This window comes from Oenanthe melanoleuca, chromosome Z (genome assembly GCF_029582105.1).
Source record: "Oenanthe melanoleuca isolate GR-GAL-2019-014 chromosome Z, OMel1.0, whole genome shotgun sequence".
Classification (NCBI taxonomy): Eukaryota; Metazoa; Chordata; class Aves; order Passeriformes; family Muscicapidae; genus Oenanthe; species Oenanthe melanoleuca.
The window spans coordinates 36210211-36222216 of NC_079362.1; the positions used below are offsets into that span (position 1 = coordinate 36210211).

A 12006-nucleotide genomic window follows, 5' to 3' on the forward strand; every position below is an offset into this window, starting at 1 on the left:
CCCAAAACTGCCTTCAGGACTCAAAGTGAGGCTGCTCCAGCTCAGAGCAGAGCAGGACAATCCCCTCCTTTGCCCAGCTGGCCAAGCTGTGCCTGATGTCCCCAGGACAGGGCTGGCCCTCCTGGCTGCCAGGGCACTGCTGACTCAGGTTCAGCTTGCCATCGAGCAGGATCCTCAGGTCCCTTTCAACACTGCTGATCTCCAGAGTCTATTCTCCAGCCTCCCAGTCTACCCACCCAGCCAGGTGTCCACCATCACAGGTGTGGAATCCATCACTTGCCCTTGTTAAACTTCACATGGTTGGTGACTGCCCAGTCCTCGAAGTTATTGTGGTCTCTGTGAAGGGTCTCTCTGCCCTTGAGAGAGATGGCAGCTTCCCCCAGCTGAATATCATCAGCACACTTACTTAGTACTCCGTCGAGTGCTACACCCAGGTCATTTATGAAGATGTTGAAGAGCACAGGGCTGAGGATGAGGCCCTGTGGAACCCCACCAGTGACAGGTCCCCAGTCTGATGTCACCCCACTGACTGTGCCTGACCTGTGAGTCAGCTGCTCACCCATCCCATGATGGGGTTCTCCAGCCATGGGCTGGGCATTTTGTCCGTAAGGATTCTGAGAGAGATGTTATGAAAAGTTTTGCTGAAACCCCAAGATTAGATCAATTGGCTTCCCTTGATCAAAAAAGTGGGCTACATTGTCTTAGAAGGAAATAATGTTTGAAAAGCAGGACTCTTCCCTCTCATGAGGGAAGCTGGCTGTGACTGACGACTGCATTGTCTTCCAGATTTTCAATACCTCCCAGAATAATCTTGACCATGATTTTACTGGGCACTGAAATGAGGCTGACAGGCCTGTAGTTTCCACGGTCCTCCTTCCTGCCATATTTGAAACTTTAGACAACATTCTCCAGCTTTCAGTCAGCTGAGACTTCTCTGGATTCCCAAAACCCCATGAAAATCATTGAGAGAGATTTTGCAATGGCAACAGCTCTTGGAGGATTCTTGGATAAGTCCCAGTCAGGTCCCATAGATTTGTAGGGATCCAGTTGGAGCACCAGGTCCCACACAATTTCAGGGTCAGCTGGGAGTTGATTGCTCTCGCAGTCATGGCCCTTGAAGCTCAGGGCACTGAGCCTCCCTTGGTCTGTCATCCGTGTTGAAGACAGAGGCAAAGAATGAGTTAAACACCTCTGCCTTGTCCGTGCCCCTGTTTGTAAGGTGACCATCCTCACCCTCAAAGGGCCAATTTTATTTCTCAGCTGCCTTTTGCCACTGATACTGAAACAACTTCTTTTATTGTTCCCCACATTTCTAGCAGCTTCATCTCCAACTGAGCTTTGACCACACAGATTTTCTCTGTGCTGGCAAACAGCATCTCAGTATTCTTTCCATGTCACCTGACCTTGCTTCCACTGGGCACACACCTTCAATTTTAGTCTCATTTCCAAGAGAAGATGCCTGTTCAGCCAAGCCAGCCTTCTGCCTCTGGAGTATCTCCTTCAGGCACAACACCTAGAGCTTAAATGAATGCTTTCCATAGAAGGCCAAAACCTTTTCAGAATTCTTTGAAAAATGACTGCTACTCAACACCTTTAGTTTAAAGGTTTGTGATTTTTTTATTAGAAGTTTTCAAAATGTTTCTGGTACCTGATGAGTCTTTAAGACCCTTGGCAATAAAACTCTTGGAAAGCAGATTGTGAAAACCTTTATTTTCTCCATAGGTGGCTAGATTTGCATTTATTTAATAATCCATAATCAAAACAAACATTCAGATTCATGAAATAATATTAATGAAATATTAATCTTTGCAGCCTTTGCTCCATGTAAAACCAATTGGAAAGGAAAACCAAATTCGGTTTCTTGTATGCTCAAAGATGATAAAAGGCTTAGATTCTGGGATGTGTTTGGAGGAATTTTCTAATATTTTAGGGTGAAAGAAGATATTATCCATATTTTTCCAGCTTCAAGGGTATGTCATCGTAAGGCTGTTTAAGGTCCTCTGCTGTTAAACTCTTGACTTGTCCTAATTTAAAATTCTGCTCTGAAATCTTCCACAATCTATGCCTTATCTAGTACTTCCCAATCGGAGGGACTCACTGAAGATTCTATTGACAACAGTTTTTTTCTCCAGCCATAAGTACTTTGTAAATTGTATTAGAAGTGTTACATGTGAAGACACGAATCTTAGAAACCTGTACAGGTACAGGAGGGTAGTGAACTAACAAAATATCCCCACAGCTCCAAAATAAGAGAAGGAAATCAAAATAGAATGAAAGGGTTTTGTACTAAAAAGCAATCACGTGGCCATTAACAGTGGAGTTCTTTGCATTACTCGTACCTTGCACCAATACTGACAACAGCTAAGGCTAGAACGCAGATGTTAAAACTCACTTTTTGGATTTGGCTGTTAAAAGATTTTATTTTTCACCAATATAGCACGAATCATGTAACATCCTTGACATGAGGGTTTGTGTGGGTTCAGCCACCATGTTTTCTAGAACCATTGTGTTCCTAAGGCCTGTCTGCTCTACAATAGCAAGGAAACAGCCACGTGCCACCACTTTGGGAATGAACACAAGTGTAAAAATATTTTAGCTTGCAATTTTAAGTGCCACAACTTCAGGGGAGAACTTCCGCAATACAGCCCAATAGTAATGTAAAATCTAAAACTCTAATCAGGCAATGCAATGTAACCAGTTCTATTTCTCACAGAGCTGCAGAGCCTGCAGCCTGTATCTACAATCCATACAGTTACATCATGCTTACCTTGGTTTAGCTTTTCTTCTTCTCTAAGTGCACTGCTTGTCAACATTTTTGTAAAAATTATTTCATATTTACTACTCTCTTTCACAGTTATTTCATTCAAATACAGTTCTTTGTTCTTATACATTTTTCTAACACCATAAAACATTTACAGACTGTTAATTTGTAAAAGATAATCACAATGCAAACCTCTACATTTTAAAGGTTTTTGCTACATACAATACACAACTGATACACTATACATACTTGAGAAGAGTCTAATGCTGCTGCTTTAAATGATTAAGACCAGAGTAAAGCTAAGAATAAGTTCTTTCAGGCTGTGTATTTAAAAAGCCTCAACTACTTCTGATTGTGCATAAGGCAAAGTGTATTTTGAGACATTAAACACAAATCTTTGAAGGAGCCCAATAATGTTAGATGCATACATTCTTACTGAGACATTGGGAACTTGCCCCAGAATTTCCATCAAACTCCACTGAAGCCTCCAGCCATAAAATACAATTGATTGAAGTACCATGGGCCACTTCCAAGGGAATCTGAAACCAGATGTGTGAAGTCTTTAACACTCCAGGGAACCACTCTAACACTCAACAGCAACCTGTGTCCAGGCTGGTAAGGCAGTGACAACTATTAAGTAGTTTTCAGGTTTCTCTGGAACAGGCCCTCAAAAGGCTGGGGCTGGGGCTCCAGGTCTTTCAAACTAAATAAACCTTCCTTCAGATCCAAGGCAGGGCTGGGTATAAATGGAGATACGCCCTTCAGCATGACCCTGTTGTACCGCATCTTCCCTCTTGTATCTGCAGAAGTGTCCGGAAGCATTGGATCTCACTGACAGAAAATGGGACATTGTCCCACTCGCTGAACTTTCCAGGGAGGATTTCTAACACAATCCCACATTGTGGTAGGGTCTGAAGAGGAAAGAGGGAACTCCACAGGAACCCACTGTGGTTCATTGCTTTCTGAAATGATACATCTCTGTTTCAGAACTGAAGGATCTCAGCTTAGGTAGTGCATTCACAATGTACACAGGTTTACACAGGCTCGACATACATTTTTAAATGTATCGAAAATAGTAAGCAAAAATATATGCGTTGAAGCAGCACATACACTCGTTACACATGTATTGAGGGGTCACATTTTAACTACTTTAAATAGCAAATATATATCCTCTCTCAATAGTTTACTACTGCTTACTTAAAATATGTTGTGAAATGCCACAGTGACAACTGTCAGGTTGTCTTTCACTAAACACGTTTGAAAGTTTGAATAACAATGGAAAAAATAAAAATACTGCATTGATATGACTTGTTAAAGTTTCTGACAGTTAAAAGCTACTACTTCATTTTAAATATCCCCATTGAAACGCATCTATTTGTACAATTAGTCACACTGTATACTGCAATACAACGTTTAGCATGTTGTAAACTTTTACCAATAAATGACTTTTTAATGAGAAATTGTACAAATATACAGCTATTTATACCACATACTTAAAAGGCCATTAACACAACAGGAAGATACATACAGAGAACTATAATCACCAACTTATGCAATGAATTCTTCTCCCAGTTGGCAATAACTGGGCACACCTTACAATCATCAGCAGTCTTTAATGAATGCTGAAGTTTATAACAGTTTTTAGTGATGTCTTGCAAGAGCACGAGGTGTCAAATGAAGCCTTAGCATGCATGCCATGTGGCACATGATGTCCTTAGCTGTGCATGGACTCTGTCCTGGATGCTGGGTAGCATGAAAGGCTTCTTCTGAATCAGGTGTGTTACTGAATGAACACCCAAAGCAAATGATTGTTGATAAATAAGTTCTCAAAGTTAAATAAATGGTTAGTGTTTTCCCCTGTGACTGAAGTGCCTGAATATTTAAGCTACACTTGTAGCTTAAACTTCAAAATTACAGAAAAGTACTTGTATCAAGGAGTCCTCTACTTACAGAAGTTTCCGTTGTGAAATGAAGATTCGTTTTTCTCAGCAATACATGAGGGAACATTTATTGGTGGGAAATCTTCCTTTGGCTTCTGGGTATTGCTGCTGCTGGATTTACTTCGACTGTTGTCTGGAGTGGGTTGAATAGGCAAAGACCTGGCCACCTTGGATTTCACCAGGCAGCCACAAACAAGGCGAAAGAAAGCCCGACGCATTTCCTTACTGGCCAGGGTGTAGATGATGGGGTTCATTGCAGAATTGATGACTGCCAGAGCAATAAACCAGTGGGCTTTGTACAAGATGGAGCACTCCTTGACCCTGCAGGCCACATCGATGAGGAACAGGATGAACAGAGGAGACCAGCAGGCAATGAAGACACTAACGACGATCACAACAGTCCTGAGGAGCGCCATGGACCTCTCAGAATTATTGTGGTTGGTGACATTGCGACTGCTGGACTTAACCAGTATGTAGATACGGGCATAAAGGATGACAATGGCGACCAAAATGGCTATGAAGATACTAATGCAGAACACAACGTACTTTTTGGAGTACAGAGGCAAAATTGTTGAGCAATCTGACAAGTTGTTTATGCAGTTCCAGCCGAGGATGGGGAGGGCACCCAAGGAAATTGAAATAAGCCAGCATGTACCAATGAGAAGGAACACTCTGTATTTTTTATTTGCGTCGTAAGGCCTCATTTTAATCATGGTCAAGTGCCGCTCAATAGCTATCGCTAGCAAGCTGAAAGTGGAAGCTCCCAGGGCAACAAACATGCTACCTTCCCTAATGAACCAGATTGTGGAGGACAAGCTCAAAGTTTTCTTCCCAGACATAAGAATGTTTACTTTGTAAACAATCCCAGCTAAAAGATCACAGAGAGCTAGATTGCCAATAAAAAAGTACATGCGGTTGTGAAATTTATTGTTTTTCCATATGGCAATCAACACCATCAAGTTTTCCAGGACTATGAAACTACATAGGATAAGAAATGAAATAGTGGGCAGGTCTATTTTATCAGTTGCCTTTTCCCTTAAAATAAGCTTTCCTGTGTAATTATAATGCAGTACAATCAGAGAGTCCACCTCTTCATTTCCTTGAGGGCTGACAAGAGCATCAGGAGTCATGGTAACCGCTGCCATCATTTGTTTCTTGATGGATGCTGGACTTTTTCTCTTCAGTATCACAAGAATATAGTTCCAATAATTTTCCACAAGAGGGAGATCAAGCCACGTTCCTCCCAACGCTCCTCTGGGTCGGCGTTGTGTATCCCCACCTCCAGCAAGCCTTGCATATTAATTTGGGAGGGTGGCTCTCAAACCAGGCTCTGAAAATAAAATCAACAAATACAACATAAATATCACTGTCTTCCCATGTCACCCAGAGCTTAGGCTGCAATGTAAACCCAGGAGCCAGGGGCCAGGGGCGAGGGACTGTGCCAAGGTTGAGCCCTGCTGCATGCCTCTCTCAGTGGCTGTAGGTAACCTCAGACACAGCCTGGATGCAGAAATACAAGGGCAATGCAGCAAATTGCTCAAAGGTGTTCCCCCCAAAATTTCCATGCTGAAAACCACACAGAGAAGCCACGAGAAAGACTGGCAAACAGACCCAGCAGGCCATAGCGTGCACAGCAAGCAGCTCACTTCCTCTCAGAAAGACCTAAGTACACACTGCACGACCAAAACACCACCCAGCCATCACTGCCTCCAGAGCACCAGGGCAAACTCTGTGCTTTCTAAGCTTGCTCTTGTTTGCCACGCACACCCAAGGCAGGAAAGATCCTGAAAAAAGTTGGTAAGTCTTCATGCCAGCGTGCATGTTGCCAGTGCCTAAAATAACTTCCCCCAGTTAGGGGTATAAATTTCTGGTATTTACAATTGAGAAGATGCACTGAAAGCCAGTCACATAAAGCTAATCCTATCTTCCACTCAAATTAGTTGGATTTCTGCTACCCTTTTGAAAATAAACATGGCAAATCATATTTTTGTAAGTATTGTTTTTCTTTATAGCTTACTTTTTTCCCCCTTTTGCGTATACAGGACATATATTTAATGTTCTTGGGTTTGCTGGTTTTTTTTTTAAATTGTTACACCAAATTTGTCTTTTTTAGAAATTCTAATTTTCTTTTAGTTACAACTTAGATTTACTGCAGCATCTTCCCATGGACTTTGAGGTTCCATTTTCACAGCAGATGTTCCAATATGTAATTTTTTTCCAAAATATCAGGAGATCTGCACAGTAAAAATATCAGAAGATGTCAGACGCACTCACTGTTTTACCAAAAATGCTGCAGTTTAGTTGCTGCATACTCCAATGACAATCAGTGTTCATGCCACAAATGTATGCACTTAGGATGAGCAAATGGCCAATTTTTCACTTTTCTAAGAAAACAAGGATGGAGATGAGGACAGAATCAAATCTATATTTTTTTCTAAATTTTTTGGGGGGTGGGATGTACGAAAACGGTTGTGTTGGATGGGAGGACACTTCTCGTGGGCCCAAAATTAAATAATTAGGTTTAGGGAACTTTTTAAGAGCTAGAGCTCCTGACCACAGCATTTATTTACTCAAGGGTGATGGATATTTTCCAAATACATTAAAGACACTTTCAAAGGACAGGTATCAAGATAAGAAGGGATGGAACAAGATGATCATTAAGGTCTCGTCCAACCCAATACATTCTGTGATTTTATGATTCTGTATACAAGTTTCTTAAGATCAGAAAAATGTGTGAACTGCTGCTGACCCAACAGACTGTTTTGGGCACTTGAGAAGTCAGAGATGTACTTTCAAGTGCCTTCTGAGGATGGGGGGAGGAGCAAACCACATCCCAGACAAAAGTAAAGGGATTTAAATGGTGACCCACACCCTATTTTCCCACCCTTCCTTTTCCTTGATTCCCTCCTTCAGAAAAGAAGTTATCTGATAAAAGCCTACAGTGAACTAACTTTAATTCTTTACTACACCCAGGATGTTCTAAAATTACTTTCTGAGAAAATAATTTGGTTTTTGCCCACTATTATTTACCCATTCTAGTTCATAGGTCCAAACTACTATGATTGAATAGACCCACTTCGAAAAACATTCAAGAAACACTTGCTGCTTGGTGTCCATGGTCCTTTTTTACCCTGAAGATGACAGCAACCATCTCATTCCTTTCCCAGGAGCTGAACTGGGCCCTTGAAATATTAAATTATTTTCTGAAGCATGGTAACAGTGAAGCTCACAATAGAAATCTTCACCTCAGCTAAGGTTCAGTGTAATTGTAATTCAGTTACAATCTGCGCACTGTTATCACATTAACTGTCACAGTCTTTCATTGTATTGGCTTGTAACAAAATCCCACTGTGTCCATATGAATTGCAAGCGCTTTCCACTGTAAAATAAACAATTACTTTTGACTAGAAAAGTATTTGTTAATAATAGTTCAACCAGCAATACTCACCAGGCTGGCTGATGACTGCCTGAGAGAATAATATTCCTATCATTTAAGAGCACCACATGCAACAAAATAAATATTTCTTTAAGTCATTTTCAAGAGAGTTATCACACTCGTCCATCAAAGCACAAATACATTTCTTTCTGTGAAGAAAATTATATGGCAGACATAGAAGTTTATCAGCCACAACTCAGCAGATACTGTGTCATGACTCTACTAAAGATAATGGTACTATACCAGTTCCCCTGGCTGAATGCAAGGATGATGCACTCAATCAGCAGAAATCATACAGCCTCTGCCATTGCTAGTAATTACTTCTCTTAAAATGGTTATAGCCAGCCTAGTATCAGAAAAGTAAATCTTTGCCCCTGACAAGCTAGTAAAAGGACAATAAAAGTTGTAACATTATTATTTTACCAGGACTTTCACTGAGTATCACACAAGATATTTGAAAGTTAATATAAGTGATGTAATAAATCAGAATTTATTTCCAAGTAAGATTATTCAGCCATAGTCTTCTTTTGTTCACCTCCTGCTTTGCAGCCAGTAATTCAGAAAGCACATTCTTTCTTTAACAATTAGAAAAATGAATGTTGGTTCTGCATTATAATAACAAGAAAACAAGTCAGGCTCAGGATAGCATGTGCCTCTGCTTTGTGACAGCTCAACTGTTTACTCCTCAAAACAAGTTTGCCCCAGTCACACACTAGCTGCAAAATATGGACTTCAGTTCCAAAGATTTAATAAAACAACTTGAAGAACTTGTCTGTGGCATGTTGCTTGCCCAGCATTGTCATTGTTAGGTACTTCAGCATCCCAGACTCTTGAAACCACGGGAAATTAGTTTTATTTCCTCTAAAGCAAAGCAGAGGATCCCTATTTCTGTACCACCAGGTACCACTAGAAGGTTAAACCTCTTTGCAGTGCAGGGGCAATCTGCCTGTGCTTCGCCATGGGCGTGCTGGCTACAAAAGCAATTGCTAAATTACCAAACAGTGGTACAACTTCAAGAACCACAGTCATGTTCAGGACAATCCAGTTGCCATCTCCAGCTATCTGGCTGCCCTTTTTTGTCCCAGCTAACAGCTGGGGTCGCTGTGAGCACCAAGATATCTCCCCTCCTCGCCCACCGGCACGCTTTGGGGTTTAACCACTGCAGAGAGGTTAATGTGGTCTCCTGCTGAGGTCAAGGATCCTGGCAGGGTCAAGCACCCTTCCAAATTAGAGCAGGGGCTCTTTACCGTGGATCACATCACTGGTGGACAGTGTCTGTATGGTCCCTCAGCCACACACCCCATGAGAGAAGCAATGCTATTGGGAGGGCACAGCCCCTTGATCTGCCCCATGGCACTCACACATCCTCTGTCCTCTCCAGCTGAACCACAAAGTGGTACAGCTAGAAACTCAGAGTCATAGCTCTCACTGGCTCCCCTGGGCTGCAACTTTTCTCTGGGAACACATAATTCCCAGTGCCAGGAGGCAACAGGGAACCTGTGATAACGGGGATGCCAAAACCCTTCAGCAACCATCTCCCTCTCAACTCTCTGTTTCCAGTGGGCTCTGTGGTTACAAGCCCCACAAGGAGCTGAGGGCTTTTACCCTCTCATGAGTCACTGGGCACTTTATATCTAAAAGAAATAAGAAATTCCTGCATTAAAAAAGCGAGCCAAACTGCTCTTGATTTTCTTGAAGTCAAAGCAGCAAGTGAGAATAAAGTGAGCATAGGACTTTACCTTCCACAGTGTACTTTTGCCTGCTGAGGAACATATGATACCACACATTCAGTACACTCATAATTTAGAATCGTATTTTCTTGTTTTCCACATAGCCACAAACAGACTTCACCAAAGAAACCTGATATCCCTTCACCACTACCACCATCACATGAACTGCAGTTCTCCCTCTGCTTCCATGTACAACAATACACTTTGGCCAAAAGAGAGAATTTTAAAAATGGCAAAGGGGAAGACAAGAATGCAAATCTCAAGCGAAACATTTTTATATTTTATGCATCTGTAAAGCCTTTACGAAAAGTAAACACATGTAATTTGTCAGGCACACCCTGGCAGTCTCACTAACAGAAAGGACTTTTGAGAAGAGCAGCACATTTCAATACTCCTTTCCACCGAAATTCAGCTGTGCTAGATGCAAATGAAGTTTAGACGACAAACATCAGCTGCAGAAAAATGTCTTAGAGAACTCAACTATACTCGTAAAAGATTTTTTTCTTAAGTGAATGTGCTGGCAGTTCACATGCCCAGGAAAACAAGTAGTTACTTTTCTTGACTTCTGGCTCTTAGACATCAGTTTGAATTTTGTAATACCGAGTAGCACACACGTACACCTCACAGGGGAGCTCCCGGATGGTTTAACTCGTGCTCGTTAAAGAGAAGGCATTTTCACTTCTTTCCTCGTCTCCCAGCGCTCCCGACCTATTCCCCCCACTCCAAACTTCAGTAACTGTTCTCCAGCTTCCACCAGCGCGGCGGCCTGAGCCTTCCGGGGCGGCAAACACTTTCCCTAAGCCACCCGACGTGTCCGCGGCGCGCCCGTCTCGCACGGAGAGCATCGCTGTGCCCCGGGCCGTGCGGAGCCCCAGGGCGGTCCCCCCGCGGCCCCGACCAGCCGCCCCCGAGGGCTCCCCGGGAGAAGGGCAGGGAGCGCAGGTACCTGCAGGGTCCGCGCCGTCCCCCGGCGCTCCGAGCCGCCGCCTCCGACCTGGCCGCCTGCGCGGCGCCGCTCGGGCCCCGGGCTGCGCTGGGCAGGACCGGGCCGGGCCGGGCGGGGCTGCGATGGGATGGGACGGGATGGCCCCGGCCCTGCCCCAGCGCCGCCGCCAATCCCCGCGGCTCCGCGCTCCCCGCCGCCGCCTCGCCCGGACACCCCCGGCCGCCCCCCGGCCGCCGCTCCGGGCTCTGCTCGGTGCCTGCCCCCGGCACGCAGCTCCGCGCCGCCGGACAGGCTCCGCTCCCGCTCCCTGCCAGCCCCCGTCCCGTCCGGTGCCGTCCCACCGCGCCTCACCCCGCCCCTTGGCCGCTCACCGTGCCCTAGCCCGGGGGAGCAGCGCCGGGGCTGGATGCTGCCGGCTGGGCACGGGTACCCAGCGCTAATGGTTAGAGCTTAAACTGCATTTTGGACAGCCGGCCTGAAAATGTGAGGCGGCAGAGCCCACCGCCGAGCATTTATAACGTCCAGAAGAATGCGAGGTGGAGGGTTATTCGGGTTGAGCGATTAGAATGTTCGAGTGAGGTTGTACGTACGCTACCTCTGCACCCCTGTTTCACTGTGTCCAGTAATGCGACCTTCAGAGAGCTTGAGTCGAGAGGCACAGGGTAAAACATTCAGAAATTCTCGGTAAAAGTACTTCTGGTTTGACCCAGAACAGCCGATTACAGCGTGCTCCTGGAAAGGTACCTCTTGACAGAGCTATTGAACGAATAATAGCAACCCAAGGACGGCGATAAGCACGTGGATTGTGCCAGTGATGGGAGCAGCACTTTGAAAAAGAAGTTGGAACTTGGATCCCACAAGTGTCTTATTTAAATGTACTTGTAAGATGCTTGTGGGTACAGCAAATCTTTCTGTCAGAAGTGCATATGATAAGCTGGCAAACAGAAGCACTACAGCAGCCCTGCTAAGCACAGGCAGACGTGTAGGGTTGCCTATCGTCTCATAGCAATCAGTGTTTTTCTTGGGAGCCTCCCGTCTGGACCTGAGCATCATCACACTTGGAGTCATGCCATGGGCCCGGCTGTTGGGTTGCCTGCACTGCTGTTCTGCAGGGAGGAAAAGTCCTGGAGGAAAGCAGAACTAGACTTTTTATAGCCAGAAGTTTGAACTGATGTAGCAGAGCAAGAGGTTGT

At 44.3% G+C, this 12006-nt stretch overlaps 1 protein-coding gene across 3 annotated transcripts; it reads right to left on the reverse strand.

Annotated features, from left to right (window-relative positions):
• Positions 1–1595: 1595 nt before the first annotated feature.
• S1PR3 (sphingosine-1-phosphate receptor 3) lies at positions 1596–11332 on the reverse strand. 3 transcript variants are annotated; one of them, XM_056514159.1, is made up of 3 exons: positions 10814–10995; positions 6852–6935; positions 1602–6031 (listed from the first exon to the last, which is right to left on the reverse strand). In XM_056514159.1, exon 3 carries the CDS (start codon positions 5847–5849, stop codon positions 4704–4706), a length of 1146 nt encoding a protein of 381 aa, XP_056370134.1. In that variant the 5' UTR covers positions 5850–6031; positions 6852–6935; positions 10814–10995; the 3' UTR covers positions 1602–4703. The 3 variants fall into 3 exon arrangements, with proteins under 3 accessions (XP_056370132.1, XP_056370134.1, XP_056370133.1); XM_056514157.1 differs by lacking the exon at positions 6852–6935 and having other exon boundaries at positions 1596–6031; XM_056514158.1 differs by lacking the exons at positions 6852–6935; positions 10814–10995 and adding an exon at positions 11185–11332.
• Positions 11333–12006: the final 674 nt, after the last annotated feature.